This window comes from Chelon labrosus (assembly GCF_963514085.1).
Source record: "Chelon labrosus genome assembly, chromosome: 3".
In the NCBI taxonomy this organism is placed as follows: Eukaryota; Metazoa; Chordata; class Actinopteri; order Mugiliformes; family Mugilidae; genus Chelon; species Chelon labrosus.
Window position 1 is genome coordinate 15,709,413 of NC_140339.1, and position 18,690 is coordinate 15,728,102.

Here is an 18,690-nt window from a genome sequence, read left to right on the forward strand (position 1 = left end):
GGCAGTCAGTCACATCGAAGCACGCATGACAAGGTCATCGGGGGCAGAAAGGGACAGGAGCAGAAAAAGGACGACAAGGTCATCTTCACTGGACTTTAAAACCCATGACTATGAGAACAGAGGGAGTCGCTTTTTTTGACTGACATTGCCAGAAACTGAACAGATACGGCGATCTCACTGTGACCGTCACAGGAGTGGAAAAAATGAGAGATAAAGTGTGTGAGGGAGTTATGTATGGTGAGCTGATTGAGTAAATGCAGGTGTGTGGGGAGGATACTGCGAGTGTGTGTTCAGGGTATGAGATCTATTTTGGGTTGAGTGGTGACAGGCTCAGATAAGGAGCTAATGCAAAGCGGCCGTTAATCATCCACAGATTGTTTTACAGTTAACGCGGGGCTGGCAAAGCTGAATGAGAACACGCTCCCGGTTTTGACACACAAAACAACGGAGACCACACAGGAAATAAACACTGGAGCATAAACACAGTGTTAGTCAGAGGAGAATCCTGCTGCTGACCCTCCCTTTGACTCTCCTTCTCAACAGGAGGGTGGGGGAGTTCTGTTTGCAGACGAGCCTATCCTTTACTCAGATGCTGCAGGAATGTTTCTTCCCTTTGTGTCTCTCTGCTGTTTGTTGACACCTCTTGGATGCCTCAAAGCAAGCGGACAGATCCGTTCATCTCCATTACAAATCTGACAAACAATGCGATGCAAGCTGCCAAACGCCAAACCACAGAGACGTAAAGGGTTCAGTAATTTCACCAGAAGTGTCGGTGAAGTACAGCAGGCCTGTTCATGTTGGTATGCCACTTACTATCCACTCTTCTATGCTATCAACTGCGCTGTGGTGATGGGTGTCAACAAAGTATATCTTGCACAAATACATACATGCAAAGAGAAATAAGATTTCAAAAGCATAAACCTTTTTTATTTAAAAAAAATAAATGATTTGTTCTCTAAAGGAGCAAGATTTGTAATAAAATGAAATCTTTGTCTCAGTGTCTTTAAAATACTAAAATACTGTTCGATACACAGCCCTGGTATTTGCAACTTAATCCTGATCTTTATGACGTCTACTCACCAGACCAGCCTGGGCAAACAGCAGCTGGACAGCTGTCTTGCAGGCTCCTCTCCAACTGGATGGGCAAACTTGGTTGAGGACCTCAGTAACGGGAGAGTCGTCCCTGGGGGTCACTCCATTCTGGCCCAGTGCTTCCTTAATGAGCTGCAGCATTGTGTGCTGAGGATAAAAAAACACAAGGAGACATCAACAAAGCGGCGTGACATAAACATCTGCTGATGGCTCACTACAGACAACAGACACCAGTGTGCTGTGTCTGGGACCCTACCGTCTTTAGTTTGAGGTTTTCAGCCGCTGACTCGTTGAAGGACACTCCTTTGAGGAAATGCGAGCCTATCTGCACAGGGATGGTGGGCAGCTCGCACTGGATGGGCTGGGAGGTGGTCTGCATTCTGCCTGCCTGCTGAGCCTCTGCCTCACTGCAACAGCCCTTTACACACACACACACACACACACAAAAACAAATATGTAAGAATACAACGGCCAAAACACGTGCAGGAGACACAAAAATCTTTTATTTACTCACCTGTAATGCTGCTTCCACAGCTTTGGGGCTGAGATGAAAGCCTGCCTTCAGTGCGTACTCACTGTGGCCCAGGCTTTCTAATGCTGCTTTATAGGCCTGGGTAGTGAGAAACAAAGACCAGCTACTTTAGTGCATTACATTTATGATTTTACACCTCTCTACATACCGCAATTGCATTATTGACCCCCGTGTAGCTCCATGGTATTATTCAATGAAAAATACAGTACGTTTATAAGTTGATTTTCTCAATTCCTTTTTAGCCACTGGAACTACGATACCTATAGTTCCCTAGCTTACCACAGGTTGATACTGTACCTGTAAAGCACTGTCAATCTTCATGTTGAGCTCCTTTAGCTGGTGCTCAGGGATGGTGGTGTTGTTGGAGCAAAAGAGCTGCTGAACCTGGATGCCTGCCAGGCAGCCGTCCCGGCCCCTCTCTCTCAGCCTCGCTGTGGCCTGAGGACAGAGCAACACAGATTAAAGTTCTGTGAAAGCAGCAACATCTATACTACGATGTTAAAGTAGCATTAAGTTAGCATTTCCTCATTTACAATGAGGTGGAGAACAATAATAAAAGTTGTTTTTGTAAGACATAAGAGATAACTTTACAAGTTTTACAAGGAGATACTCCGCTCTACAACATCAATAGAGAGATAATTTTCAACATTAAGGATGTTTTTTTAAGATTATATATATGTGCATCTTCTGAAATAGAGCCGTGGTTGTGCCCCTCTATCCAGGCCCACTTTCCTCCAGGGCTAACGGTCTGCATGCCAGGATTTAAAAGATCAATCAACCCACTATCACCCCCTGAATCTATATATATATATATATATATATATATATATATATATACTGTACAAGAAAGCTCAAAATGGGTCAGAAAGACTGATTAGCCTGGGGATTAGTTAGGTAAGTTGTTTTACAAACAGCCTGCCTTGCATGGCTTAGGGTTTCAGGGGGTACAGAACATAGCAATGCGGGTTCACAGACAAGCTAAGGCCCTTTAAAGAGGAAATAGGAAATTGAGGCTGGAAATCATAAACTGCTGGCATTTCTCAGGAATGTGTACCCAGTCTATTTTTCACCTCACACAGACAAACCCCAGATTTCCCAGGCCCAGACCTGGGAGAGTCTTGGGGGCAGTGGTTGCATACCTCTGCTGCACCTTTCCAAGAGCGGGAGGCTTCCTCCAGCTCTGTGAGGGGCCCAAGGTCGGAGCTTTGGGAGCGGGCGTTGGCGCAGCGCTCCTGGGCCTGGGCAAGAGCCTCAGCCAGGCAGGACTGAGCCACGGGCTGGACCTTCTGCAAAGCCTGTGATAGAAACTGGAAATGGACCTGCATCACCGTGAGGAAGCACCGACCCAGTACCTGGAGAGAGACAACAGGACCCACTGGTTACTCACCATCAGGAACATCCGCCATTAACATGTGAGAGTAGCTCAGTCAGGAGGTTTTAGACACCGAACAATACAGATTTAGAAAACGAACATGTCTGTCACCATGCCTCTGTGGCCAGTTAACACTTTAAATAACCAAATGTGTGCGCTAATTCGACAACAAAGCTCTCACTCCCTTTCTAATTAAACATGATGTCAAGTAATCACCGGCTGCATTACACACAAGTTATTCCTAGCTCTAACACTTTGTACATATCCAGGCCTGTTCAGCGAAAAGTCCGGAGTCCAGAAACTAAATTTCTCTTTGTTTTCCAACAGTTTGCAACAGCCAATACCACAAGAGGAAAGCCCCATTTGTGACACAAATCATATCATGAAGTCAACACACACAGCATCTTTTTAAAATAAAACATCTTGCCTGGGCGGATTTCAGCTAACCAAACATGCATGCCTGTGTCTGCGTTTGTGATGTGTGTTGTATACAAATACCAAACCTGTGAGAATGAGTACAATATGTATTTGAATTCGCAAGTGAAAGATGAACACCACACTGGATTAAATATTGTACTTGTCAGTGCATGTTTCTGTTTATTGAAACTTACACTGCCCCTCATTTTTCTATTTATTTTTACACACAAATGTGTAAAAATAGTGTCTAAAATTGGTAATTACAGTTAATACAGACTCAGTTTTACCAAATATTTCACACGCACGATTGTGCATCTACCGAGTTGCCTACCTAGATGTTTGTTTGTCGAGAGAATAGTTCAGGGTAGGAGACTGTTGGTCGTCCAGTTAGCAAAATAAGAGAAACAGGACACCACAGGGCTCGCCATGGTCCCTGGGTTTTCTTTTTCAGGTACCTGCTGAAAATATCTCAAGGGATAGGCCGAGTTGTGAAGACAGAAATATGCTGCTGCTTTCCGATGGCAGACAGGAACAACAGGACACGGCCACTTTCGCTCTTCAACACCCCACCTCATGGAAACCAAAACTAAATTGCGTAAATGGCTGGAGGCAGAAAAGCTCCATGTGTTGGAAGTTTCATTGTTTTCATAACAACTACAAAACAGGACGTGACGGCAAATCCATCGTCCTCTTTGGCATGCCTGAGAAAAGACTCGCGTGCCTCATTCATTGTTATTCTATTTAGTAAATTTGAGCCGAAAATGGATTTTCACTTCTACAAAACATATGAAGCAAAAAGCATCAACCTAACTGATATTGGTTATTGGTGCATACTATAATTGCAGCTATGGATACTTGCTGCAGCTCTCTTGGGCCTCATTTACTTTCACCTCTTATACGTCTTGCAAAATTCCCCAAATTATATTTAACTATTCAATCTCCTACATCTATCAATATCCCATCGTCATATAAACACAATTCGGTATTATGAAATGTCCCAATTTAAAAATAACAGAGTTAGAAAATATCACCCTATGTCACAACTGTTCCTTATTTTTATGTTGCTCAATCTACCCACTGAAGAAACCAACAATGAAACTCTGCTGAAACAACGAAAAGCATCAAACTGACTGTGTGTGGGGCATCGCTAAATAAATTCGTACAAGTAAACATGTTTGTCGAGTCAGTTATACTATACTGCAGCAAGCCCAAGGCACAACTATGAAGGGGGTTTTGTCTTCGTAAGGATCACCAGTCAGAGTCTATTCTATAACGCACAAAGTCACAGGACTGATACCAGCTGTTTTGTCTTGGCTTACTTCTATGCTACGTAAGCAAGTGGGTAAAGAGGATATGCAGAAAAAAAATACTTACACAGTAAAAGTGAAGCCATATAAAAAGATGAACCAAGAAAAACATGACCGTCTTAGTGCTTCTGAGTCAGTATCCTGTCTAGCGAATATCATGTGATATGTATTGAATCAATTCCTCATTATGGCACTAAAATAACAAGGTGTTTGTGTTGGAGTAGAAAGCAACAAGACTCGTAGTCTGGAGCGAAGCTGTTCCAGGGCAGAGCACCGCTTCAGGCCAACACCTAATGTCAGTATGCTAGCGTGCTCATACTAATAATGCTAGAATGTTTATAGTATTAGTTTCATCTGTTATTTATATATCACTAACATATATTGGACAAGCAGAAATTTGGTGCCAATCCATAAAGCCTTTCACGGATCATGTTTGATCTGCAGGTGGTGCAACAGGAAACAATTGGAGGCTTAAAAAAAAAAATTTAAATCTTTGGAAGCCTTGAATATCTGGAGTCAATTAAACCTTGTGTAAAAAAATTTGTCTGCTGAAGACCATGAGCATTCGTGCAGAACTATGTGAACTAACACAATGACAGACCAATCGGCTGACGCTGCCATTTCAAAAGCCCTTAAAAAAACAGCTGCTATAAAACAAGTCTATGCCCCAACACTCAGACTCACTGCACAATGTATAAAGTAGAACGATATGCTGCCTATCCCTCTCTGCCTACTGCCAGCCTTCTCTACGAGACTTGATAAACACAGGCTTGGATCCAATGTGCACAACATGAGAAATTCCCACTCCTGCTGTTGACGTTGGGCAACTAATCAGAACTCAATCAGTGTTTGTGCAAAACAGAAAATGAATACATAACAAAAGAGAAGCAGTATATATATAGCCTGGCGATGAGGATTAAGGGCTGATATCATCATGTGCAGCATATCCTAATGAAGATAACCAACCAGCAGCAACACAAGCTGACAACGAGATCAAAACCTACTCTGAATGTTACAAAGTCTACAACAAAAATGAGGACATGGCTACAGCACGAGATAATGGATAACACATGTGATTGGCTGTGGAGTATTCCACACAGTCATGGAAAATATGAGAAAGAGTGCAAGTGAAGCCAAGCCGTTGTTGGCCCCTTTTAGAACCAAACAAGACCACTCATGAATCAATCACCAACATACACACACACTCTTACTTTCTGAGAACACCTGCACTATCTGTCCACCAAATCTAGAAGCGTAGTGTTCCTGAGATCCAGGAACACTTTTTCTGGGGAAAGGGAGTGTTATAATAACTAGATGGCAAGCTTACACCACTGTCTGATCTGTAAAAAAAAAAACAATAATGATAATAAGCAGCCTACCTTGGTTGGTTTACGTCAAGCCATGCCTTTTCCTGGCTCTCATTTCTCATTTCTCTTTGTGGGTATTCCCTTTTACACAATCATTCCAGGGAAACAGGAAGGTCCCAATGACCCCTGAACTTTTTATTTATTTATTTTTTAAACTGTTCACTTACCTACTGGTGCTCGACAAACTAAAACCAATTTACTGGAGAAGTCTAAAGTTATTAGGATAGATAAGATCTCATGGGCAAGTAAATATAGTATATTCACGGATGTCCTCTCAGTTTGCGTAAAAATAGGTTATTCTTTAAAAGCACACTTTTGTTTTAACACCTGCATTGTTTACATCCATGTTTGCCAGCTTGCACTCTTCTCCATGCAACACCTTTACCGTCAACAGCCACATCACGTTGTCAGTGTACTTGATCACAGTACAGACAAACAAGGATACGTCAAAAACTCCATGGGGTTCTTTTAAATCTATTTTGGTCTAAACTGGGAACTAACCTGTGAATAGCAAGCTCATTTCAAACCAGCAGTCACAAACCAATTGTCTGAGCATTACTTTAGACCAACAAAGGTTTAAATATAACTCACTCAAAGACCATTTTCTTACTTTTTCCCTCCACAGTACATGGGCTAAAACCACCAATGAAAATCAATAAAATTAACCTTCTTATAAATATATCCATATATTCTCAAGAACCCACCAAATGTATTTACAAAAAAAAAAAAAAAGATGCTAGGGATGTCTTTTCAATAGCTGAAGCCGTTGTTTTACCCCTGAGGTAAGAGCGCCAATTCAGTCGTCTGACTAGAGTCGCCACGAAGGTCTCTCTGGTCGTGGGGCTTTCTCCATCTGTCCCTGGTCTTCTCTCCACCGTTTAAACTTACTAGCTCGGCAAACAGCCTCTAAACAAACCGTGACATTTAATGCATATTTGGCAGTGGAGCCACTCTGAGCAGCCAGTGAGTCGCGCTCTGTTTTGGAAAAAAAAGTGGTTTGTTTTGTAGACTGCACTGACCTGAACTTTTGGGGCTCTTGGTAGAGGGGGAAAAAAAAAAAAAGAAAAAGAAGGGGAGGTCAAAAGAGTGAAAGAGGAGAGGGCGGCTTGAGCAAGGGAAAGAAAGGGGGGGAAAGCTTCACATACCACAACTCCCAAAACTCAGAAATGCATTTAGTTCTTTCTGAAGACCTCATAACACATCCAGCTGCCAAACAGCATTCCTCGACTCATGCAGACAAAGGAAAATCCCTTTTACAGTCACAAACGCATCACGTCGTCAGAGCAAGACTGAATTAGCTGCAATTATCGCGAACTGAGTCTAAACAAGTTTAATCTGCACAAACACGAGTTTTCTTCTACCAAGAAAACATGGGAGATTGTATTTCAGATCTTAATTCATAAACAATGCACTACATAGAAATTTAGGCCAAAGGTAACTCATCACAAAACCTTACAGCCCACTTTGGTCTGACAACTCTCTACTTTGGTCAAAAACATTTTACTTAAAATCAGTGAAACAACCCTCTTACTTGTCCATTCACCTCAACAGGTTATGTTTCACCATACTAACAAAATATTAGAGTACCTGGAGTGTTTCTTTCATGGAGTCGAGTACAATCAACAGACTGGAATAAGGCCATTGTAAAGTTAAATATAAGTGCGTTTCCTACTATGCTTTAACAAATGTACCCTTTATGCCTGGGGCAGACAGCATGTGTGACTGCCAAGCCATGTGGTCTAAACTTTCACAGACTTGGGCTTCCTCTAATATTCATCCGTGCATACTCAAGACCACAGAGAGTCAGATTTACCGACTGCGGTGCAAAAGTGTTTCCTGTTTTGGGCTCAGCCACATCCACGGAGATTCTGCAGTCAATCCAGTGTCTTGGCCACTACTGTGTATCAACTCCCTGCTACATGATAGTGCTTTATCATGGGTGGGTACAAGGCAGTGCCAGGGCAGTGCCATGGCAGCCACAATCCCCGTAATTTCTGCATTAAATTGCTGGGTTTCCGGTATGCAGAGACGCTTGTGGCACACAGCTACAGCTTTACTTACAGGTGCTGCAGAATCAGATAGAAGGGAAATTTGATTATAAAAAAAAAGTCCCTGCACTTTGTTCAGGCAATTTTTGCATGTGATTGTAAAATTGTGATCGTAAAATATGTGTTTTATAAAGCACGAACACTTACACAACTTGGGAATTGGATAAAGTGTGTTCTGTGTTATTGCACAGCATTTTATTCAGTGGGAGTGGGGGTGTTGGTCTGGAATCTGGATTTGGATTTTGTGTGTTTTGGTCTGGATGGATCAAAAGTTTGGATTTTGGAATTTTTATTTCTAACTGAATTAAAATCCCTGTAATACTCAACTAAAGGTGATTATACATAATTGTAAGTCTCTTCTTGCCACAGAACAATTTATCTGTATCCCAGAAGCCTGACCAACTTCCTCGCCACAGCTTCATTGTTGCAAGGAAGATGGTTTGGAGTTTCTCCACTTCAATCTGAATATGCCTTGGCAAAGATCGGCCAGTCATACGCATCATCTAAACACCATGGAGTTGTATACGTTTACAATAAAATGGCTCAGATTGGTTGTAGGACTGTCTAATTGCATACAAAGGTATTTTTTTCAGCTGAAATACTCATTATGAAATCCAAACGGCGTGTTAGCAGACTTTGATTGCGATTAGACTCGAATCGCGAATGTCAAACTGATTAATCATAACAGGCTCACTACTGTCCGTTAAATGACATTATGAGGGTTCATTCTCAAGATTGACAGAGTGCAGTGTACATATCAAAATACAGCTGATGGCACCAAATAAGAGACTATTAAAGAAGCATCATTAAGACAAAATTAATAACCGAGGTAACTACTAGAATAGAGATTTTCAAATTTTATCACCATTACTTCTCTGAATCATTCTCTCCAGGCCTTTTTCAGGTGCCCATTTCAGACAGATGCTGTAACCTGAAATGACCTCTGTCTTTGAGGTCTGACGGAGTCAACATGAGTTATCCAACTTCCCCTAATGCACCTCCTGACCTGGCTTTAAAGTAGGCCTGACAGAGACTAGATTTAGTACAAAGAGGTGACCAGGAGCTTGTACTGCGTTTCAACAGTTATTACTTTCAGTTCAAGCTTCTAGTAAGCCTGCAATAATGTTATTGTTCCAAGTAAATACACTTATTCAAGATGCACATCCGGTTCTAATTTGAACCATGACAACTACAACACACCAATGTTTGTGTGCATCCCTTTCTGACTTTGAAGAACAAAAGAACAAATTACACAAGACAAATGTGGCAAGACAAGACAAAAGAAAGAAAAACATTCAAAATGAATTTAAGAGACAGAGAGACTATGATTCCTACATCTTAGTTGAGCCTTTGGTTATTTTGTGCATTGGTCTCCAAATCTCATATTAAACTCCCATGACGAATACCTCAGCTACAATATTTTGCACATCAGCAAATCCAGTGTTGTGGAAATACGGTGTGGTGTTCAGAGTGACAAAAGATGACTTTTCTTCTCACATCCTCAGTGTTTTTCACACCTCGGCCTCAGATCTTGACACCAGCTTAACACTGGGCGTGAGAATCCTGTTTGAGCCAGGAAACACTGATTCATGGAGCTAGCCTTCTCACAGAGAGCAGCTAAGCGTCTTAGCACGTCATCTAGAAGATGAGTTATGGATAAATTAAATGATAAACCATGTGACGCTTAGCTATAGCGCCTCTGGTTGGAAGCTTGACAATTTTTTCCCCATGAGCAAAAACTATTTTACTAACCACAATTTAACATAATGACGTGTTAAGATTAGTTCAACTAGTTTGGTTTGAGTGCGATTCTGTGGGAGCACCTACCTCAACGTCTTGCAGGCTGAAGTCATTCTGGTCTTTAAAGTTCGCGGCCCCAGCGCTCAGCTCCATCAGCATCTTGGCGATCTCAGGCTTTATTGCTGCAGTCAGCCTGCTGGCCGCCTCCATGACGTGTTCCTGCACGTCCTTCAGTTGCATAGCTGCTTTGGAATAGTGAGAGTTCCTGAACACGCTGCTGAACAGGTCCGTGAGGAAGGCGCTGGCCCGGCAGAACACGTTGAGGGCATCCAAATATTTGGAGATGCCTTGCTGGATGTCTGCAACAGCGGTGGTGGTGCCAGATGGAGGTGGGTGACAGCTGCCAGGCATGCCTACGCCGGTGCCCATAGGTGAAGAGGCAGAGCAAGAGGAAGCCAAAGAGGCGCTCAGGGTCCGGCTCAGCTCAGGCATCTGGTACTGCTGGTGCTGCTGCACTTTCTGCTTGGACCCGCCGAGCAAAAAGCGACGCTTGTAGTCCATTTTACTTTCCTGCGCACTACAACAATACATAGGTGGTGCAACAGCACCGGAAGCTCCTGTTTGTAGTTTGTTTTTCCCGCAAATCGTTTTTGTCCTTTTTACAAAAAACAACAAATCCGACAGTCCTGAAACTGTTCAAGTTAAGTAGAAAGACAGCTCAAGGATTCCACCTGCCAGCGGTTCATCTCAGTGTGCCGTGTAGAGAGGCAACACAGAAGTGGGCGAGGCCAAAGGGTGATCAAAAACCGTCAAGCTGAGTAAAATGCTTACATGCAGCCCTGCTGCAGATACGTCATACCCCGCTTAAAAAACCACAAAGACACACCCCCAGATTCTCTGTTTCCAGCTTCTAACAAATTTGTCATAATAGTGGAGGAAAAGTATTACAGCCAAGTTTTAAAGTGCATTAACTTTCCTACAGAATGGGGGAAAAAATCTGTCTTCATACAGTATATAGAGTATATACGCATATGTATATACATATATAAACCTATAACAACTAGTATAAGTACAAAATTCTATTAAAAGTTGAAAGCAAAAATGAATCCAAGGGAAATAACACAATGGTCAACAGCATGGAGGGAAAATGACAATTTAAAAAGCGAGTAAATGCTGGAATCAGAGGATGTGGCTCTGTTTTTTTTCTGGTGCAGTGGCTGGCAGAGGAACAGCGGGAGGCGAAGGGCAGACAGATCCAGTCCGTCTCAAATCCTCTTCACAAAGTAGGACTCGGCAGGCAGTGAGTGAGCGGCCAGCTGATAGCTCTGTCTGCCTGTCTGAAGTCTCCAGCAGCTTCCTGGTCTCTCCCCCGTCTGCTGGCTGAGGTAGATATTACTCACCGCGGAAACAAGTGTGCTTCCAGATCTCGCCGTTCTCTGCGGATGCAGATTAGAGCGGCAAAAGCACAAATGTATCTGTAAGGCCTCTAGGTCATTTCCTAAGGGAGGAAAGGGTAGAGACACAGAAGAGAGAGTCAACATCATGTCACAGAGGAAGGATGAGCTGCGTTTCAACTGTTTTACTGCTACACCCTCAAAATAAACTGGACTGCCCTTTGCAACAAAAAAAACGTGACCATTATATTTGCAGGTAATTTTAATGACCTTAGCCTCAACTGTATGTAGACTGACAAGAATATAAGCCACCCAACGAACATTTGATAATATGCAATAAGGATTTAATAATAGCTTGATTTTTATTTCAGACAAAGGGTTTCGTGTTGTCACACCCTGTGCTGAACAAACTGCTGGCTAAAAATGGCACACCGTTTCCCTTTTATGGCTGATCTGTGTCATAACTTTCACCGCAATTTACTTCATCAAGGAAGATGTTACATCTGCCTCACAAGTATTGTTTTTCATATCCCTTTTATTCTGTTCAATTAGTTTCCCAAAAAGTGTTCTAATTTGTTCCTGTATTTTTGTCTTTTTCCTGAAAAATGAATAAAAAAAATGTTCCAAGTGACTGATAACAGACTTTATTTGACTGCATATCAAATTATTAAAACTTGTCCTCAATTCAATTCAGTGTTGAGACGTGTGCAGTCGAGCACATCTACTTCATAATTAGAACGTACAAGCCACAAAATGCACAATACCTTGTTTTAGTCGTTTTTATCTCACTTGTACTGACAAGAAGCTATGTTACGAAACCACAACCATAAATTATAACTATCCTGTCAACTGTCGTGACACATGAAAACTTCTCCTGCTTTGATGGGACGAGGATGAATCCAGCCACAGCTCTCTGAACTTGGTGGCGATATTTTATTACAGTTTGGTTTAAAGCTGTACATTTCTAGACGATTACGAACATGATACCTCACAGAGAGCGTCTCTGCAAAGAATCTCTGGCAGTGTCTGGTTTGGCAGAACACAGCTGCAGAGACAAATTCCTGCAAGAAGCCATTGTTGGAAGACACTGCGGGATCTGTTGAGCTGCACATCGTAGGAGTCACAATGCCCTCATTCTGTGCGACTTGTCCTTTGCCCTTTGGTCTTTCTACTTTAATATCATATTTTACCAGATCAAATAGCAACCAGAGATTAGCTATAGTGTCGTCAGATTTCAAAACCAAACATAGGAAAAAAAACAAAAACACACACAATAGAAATAAATATTAAAAACTTCCATCTGTGCATAAGTTAATACATCATTCGTCTTTCCATTCAAAAGAAACATTCATTAGGTCCACAGGTGGTGCGGTCAAACCATTGTTAGATCACTGCAGTCAATCCCTTTTACTGTGGGCTAGTGATTGTAAAAGACTCCTCATTAAACCTGCCCCTTTGCTGTGCAGAGCCCTGGTCGGCACTCCTGATAACATTACAGTCAATGGGCCACCAAACATCTGCCTAACTAAAACATCTGCCTCTTAGATACACAGACAGGCTATCATTCTGTGGGACGTTTAGACCGTTATCTTGTAGCGCCACGCTCAAAGCCTTTGTGTTATGGGATGTGTCAGGACAACCAACTTGTGGGGAAAAAATAATACTATCCCAAACTAGATAGCGGCATCCAGCATGCTGTCACTGTAGGTTACGCAGCTGTGCAGTAGCCCTGCGTGCGTTACAGCTTCCATTACGCATCTCCGCCAGCATTCCCCTGACCTTCAAACCTCACTTCCTTTCACAAAACAGAGAGGGACGCCCAGAAAAATAAAAAATAAAAAATCAGGCCACCCTCTTCTCTCTTGGTCCGCTGAGTTGAGGGACAGAGGCGAGGGAAACTACTGACCTCCTCACGATGGGACAAGAGCATGTTTCCCCATTTTTTAACTCCTGCTGTTGTTAATGCTTTAGTTCTAACTCCGATGCCTCCCTACTCGCTTATACAAGCACATATACTTACTTTGAAGCCAGATGGGTTTCATCTTGCAGTGGGCTCTGCGTTATATCTACCAGTGTTGGATGTTTACATAGAGTAACTTTCATGGGATATGGTAACCTCGGCATTTTTATAAACTAGGCCTGGTGATATGCACAACAATATGATGCTCCTGGGACAAAGATTATGTTTTGACCAAGGATGTACTGAACCATTATGTTGCATCAGTATGGCCATCAGCTTCAACCTTTAAGTATCAGACACCAGCCATTATATGACAAAGCCACATTAAATACAAGTTATTTGTCTAGATTATTATGAAGTGTTTCAGTGTTTCCACTTCATACAGTCAATGCAGTGTAGCCCAGTGAATTTAATCTCCAACCAAACCTCGTTGTATTATAAATACCTTAAATATGGAAGATCATGAACTAGGTGTACATTTGACCAGTTGTCACTTCCAGGCTCTTTGACTGATATCACAAACGGAGATGCAAACAACGATTTCATTTGGGACTCACTATATTTTTCAGGTCATCATTGAGCCCATGAAACACCAACAATGATCAAAAGAGCGCTCATCGTAACTTCTCGAACCAACTGTGAGATCTTCAAAAGCCCCAGTTTGTACGTCCATTTTCTGAATCATCTAAACTGTAGTTAAAACACACCAACAGCAAACAAATGTTGTTGGACCACAAGAGCACACGCAAATGCCAACACACAGTGCGAAGGAGGGGAGGCCAGTTAACTAATGCAACAGCACAAACCTCTAAATCCCTGGGATTACAGGCACAGTAAGAACCTGCCAGGTGGCTCTGCAATACCTGGCAGGTAGTTGACAGAGTGAATAGGATATTAGCTTCTGCAAAGTAAACAGGAAACCTGATCTTAGTTAGCCTGGGGCTAACCGCACTATTTCACATACTTTCACGTTGTTGAGCTAAATTATAGGTAGAAAAACAGAAATACAGAACACACCTGTGTGTCCAGTTGCTAGGAAGACTAAACAGGTCAATGAGGACATGACAAAGAGAAAACACAGAATGAAATGGAGGACCTGATTGATCTGGAAATAATTAAAATTGTTGTTGCGGTTTTGTATATCTTTTTTTTGTAAAATCTATAATGTCTGGTATTAAATTACAGCCTGTGTCTTTAAACAGTTCAATGAAAACCATACCTTTGTCAAAAGTAGGTTTACAACTGTAAACGACACAAGTAACATAAAACTAAATTCATGCAGGTGATACACTATCCATTCAGCCTGAACAACAAAGCCAGATTTTTTTTTTTTTTAGACAACTGTGCAATACTGGCCTTGGTTCGTGTTTGTTCCAGGCAGATACAAATTATACATGTGGCATTATTAGAGAGTGTTGTGATCTACATTTCCTTCCTGACTACAAAACTCTGTAAGCAGAAGTCATTCCGAGAGAAGCAGACATGGCATTAATATTAATGAGGCTTGCTAGCTTCTCGGGGTAGCTCTGTTGGCTGCCAGCCTCCTGTTGCAGGGCACACTGTACTAGAAATTGCACCCAAACAAACACATGTGATAGGAGTGTCCCTCAGGATGCACTGGAGTCGTGCCAGCACACTTTAATGTCCTTCCTCTAGCAGGGCCTGCTTAGGGCTAATGTTAGCTCCACTTCCCCACTCACCGTACATGTCAGCTGCTCAACTTCAACAGGAAAGGGGTTTAGGTTTCCTGGAGCAAGCTCCCTGTCGCCAGTAACAAAAACGTCAAGCCATGTGTGCCACTGGGTATGGATGTGTAGTGAACAACAGTACCAAGTGTGAGTTACCTGTCTGTGAAAACCTTTGCGCCAGAAACAACTGGAGCTACTGACACACTACCTTAAATAAAAGAGGAGGGTCTTTTTTGAAAGTAGTAGCATTCAAAGCTACCAAAAAAAAAAAAGCAGATTGAAGCCAACGTACAAGCTACCATCTTCTCACTACATTAGCTTTGACAGACATTTATTGTACTTAATACAGTTGCATGGTGTACACATGACCAAGGAGAATAAGTAAGAGATCCAGGGGATGTTTTGTTTATTTAAGATTGGCCGATACTGAATACTAAAAGACTGGTATCTGATCAGGGGCAAAAAACCTTTATCGGGACATCCCTACTCATTTTCAAACTATACAGTATGTAAACATTCCTACACCTTCTCCTAATCAACCTGCTTTGCACTGATACTGTGATGCCCCTGGTACTCTACATCTAGAATAATCTACACCTTTCCACAACTGGCAACCGAGCAGCTCCACTCAAGCGTTGAAAGGATGTAATTTTATTAAATTTTCCGAACAGATTTGATTAAATTAACCAATCAACCCTCCAGTCACAAGCCCAACCGCGCAACCTTCAAGATACCGCCATTCACAATACCAACAGAAGTTAGATTTGGACACTCAAGACATATTTCTGTGTGACTGCCGCATCACAGCTAGGTGGCTTCATAGCTGTGGATGGGGCAGCTGTTACCCATGCTGACAGCTCCTTATCCATCTGCCAGAGTCAGGCAAACACAAGCACTCTGATGCTCTAGCCACAGGCTTGACATTAGCTCTCTCATGAAGTCTATTTCGGCCTGCATGGGCAAAACAGCTGCCCTAGAGTCCACACTGCACCGTTTTTAGACACTCCAAAAGGTTCAGCTCAAAGTAAAAAAAAAAAAATAAAAAAAAAAATCTCCTCTACATCTGTTGCCAATGAAGCAAAGGAATGCATTTCCCCACAACCCCCTTAATGTGGGTTCAAACGTAGCGCAGAAAACAGGTCAGAAAACCCAACGACGCATTGCTAAACATTTCCACAAAATATCATGTAATGGTGAAATATACATACAGCATAAAAAATTCTACTAACTGAGTTCAGGAAAGCAGATTTCAGACTACGCACACGGGAGAAAAAGCTCTACTGCCGGCATTCCACAGAGCAGATAAGTCACAGCGAAGTCTGAGAATCAGCAGACAGGTCTAGGAGGTCAGTCCAAATGACAGGACAAGTGCCGTGAGCAACTGTGTGACAGGAGCTGAGCCAGGCTCCTCTTGCCCACAGAACACAAGGAGAGTATTGTGGCAGCCCTCATACCAGTGCACAGAAACACACACACACACACACACACACACACACACACACACACACTTGCACATGCAGCTGCATGACTTTGTGAAAGGAATAGGAAAAATAAAAGGCCTTGGCTACAATTTTATATTAAATACAAGAATAGATTTTCTGTCATCAGTATGGCATTTCTCCTGGAATTATTTTGTAGAATTTCTGTGGTAGTGGGCAATGTTTGATTTTATTACCACAGCTAATCCTGTTTTGGTCCCATTTTGTTCTGAGGGTTTGGAACTAAAAGCAAATTTTCTCTGAACTCTCTAAAGCTGTAGTAAACTCTTCCTGCTGGTGAAGCAAACGCACGTTGAGTAAGATGTGACAACACCTACTATTCCCATCAGTCAAGAGGATGATACTGCTGGTGAACGGGCTGGATAATATTAGACTAACCTGTACTGTCATAACAGACATTGTAAGTAGCTTATGGCTCCAATAAAAATAGCAGACAGGCCACTCTAACAAAGGACACACTTGAGGCCCCACAGGTCCGTGTCGCATGTGCAAACACACATTTCAACATGTGCCTCCGTCTTAATCAAATAACACGAACGCATTCCAACACCTTGAATTCAAAACAATTCATCTATTAATTAATTGAAGCCAAGAGGAATGAAAATGACAATTAACATGGGCGTGGTGATGCGGGACAATTGATAAAAAAAAAAAGTCACATTTGATTTGATCTAATCCGAGCCTTGGCACAAAATAGAAATGCCTTTCAGTATTCAGCAAAGAGAATAAGCTCTGATATCCTCTCCAAATAGCAGTGCACAATAGAGTGTGTTTAGTGTGCCCAGCCGGTGGGTTTCAACAAGTGAGAGCTGTGATGAAAGGCTCTGACGTCAGTTCCATTCATGAAGGGCTGGTGGCAACCTGTGGGGATGAAAATGCTTCCCCTGGCCTACATGGAGCAGGCTATGTACTGAGGTTGCAGGTTATGTTGCATGCCATCCACTAGGGAGCTGTATTTTTAGCCAGGACAAAAGTAGGAATTTATTCTTCCACTCTAGGCTACAATGAGACGACTTATGGAGGTGCCACAGTACAGAAGTCAGAAAGCCTTGCCTATTCTCATTAACCCATTTATTAAAACCTAGCTAAATATTAAAGAAAGTGCATTAACTTCAAATATGAATAGCATAGAAATCCATACTTTTAAACGATGGACCCTGTTCCAAGTCATGACTGAAATTCTCTCGAACAACATGAAATCTTTATTTGACTCTGACCCACTCAGGGAAAAGCACACGCAACTTATGTTCTGGACAAATGAATAAAGACAAGCATCACGCTACATGAGAGCTTCATGCTAACCTTGATTCTTGTTTTATATGATCATCTCTGGTGCATGAGCAGTCATGCGTCTCACTGGGAACATTTGACTGAGGGGCACATAGCTGACCACAAACTAAGACTAAACCGGTTTCCCAGGAGACAAGGGTGAGATTTCCCATGCCACAAGCCCTCTCCCCCGTATCTACAAGCCCTCTCCCCCGTATCTGCAAGCCCACTCGCTGCTTCACTGTGTTGACAGGCATCTTATTCTGTTTCACCGAGGAAACAACCTACTTTATTTAGATGTATGAAATACGATGTGCAAACCGAGCAACCGATAACACGGCAGCGCACTAGATGCAGAGCTGAAACATCCCGTTGGAGAAGAGGCAACATCCCAGAGCAAAAAGTGCTGTTAGTTTTGTGCATCCAAAAGCAAATCCTGCTACACAATACGTACTCCAAACACACAAGCCTGCATCTCTCCGATGCATGTGTCGACAAAACACGTTGTAGGTGGACGTTATCTAATCTGATGAGGGAACTGCATCCAAACCACCCTTTGCTTGTGATTCGGCCAGAGGTGCACGCCATGACCTACCTATCACACAACAATTAATCTTATTTTCAGTGATATATGGATCAAATTTGGCGCCAATTGTCAAAACTAGACTCCCACCTTACTGACTTGTTTCAATCTTCCTCTCCACATTTTATAAGCATATTTCACCTTCCTTTACCTATCGTAGGGTACAGTACTCTATAATACAGACCATTTACACATCATGTATTCAGAATATTACAATAAAGTTATCATGCCTTTGTAGCATCATATTGTGTACTTGTTTTTCTGGCCTGTGAGACACTGTGTTTACAATCAACAAACCGCTCACTTATTACCAAGCAGTATGTTTTTTTTTCCTGCCATGGAAGCTGATGTGACGCGAAACATATCCCTAACATATGCCAATTTAATTATAACCACGGCAACTGCAATTAACTTGAACTTGT

At 42.2% G+C, this 18,690-nt stretch overlaps 1 protein-coding gene across 1 annotated transcript in view; it reads right to left on the minus strand.

The window, feature by feature from the left end:
- Positions 1 to 18,690, minus strand: part of garre1 (granule associated Rac and RHOG effector 1) — a 30,087-nt gene that overhangs the window by 8,444 nt on the left and 2,953 nt on the right. The window contains exons 2-7 of the mRNA XM_084541965.1: positions 9,963 to 11,373; positions 2,764 to 2,976; positions 1,922 to 2,062; positions 1,607 to 1,702; positions 1,349 to 1,510; positions 1,081 to 1,239 (exon numbers count right to left, since the gene is read on the minus strand). Coding sequence (XP_084398091.1) covers positions 1,081 to 1,239; positions 1,349 to 1,510; positions 1,607 to 1,702; positions 1,922 to 2,062; positions 2,764 to 2,976; positions 9,963 to 10,466 — 1,275 coding nt within the window. The 5' untranslated portion in view covers positions 10,467 to 11,373. The remainder of the gene's footprint in view (positions 1 to 1,080; positions 1,240 to 1,348; positions 1,511 to 1,606; positions 1,703 to 1,921; positions 2,063 to 2,763; positions 2,977 to 9,962; positions 11,374 to 18,690) is intronic.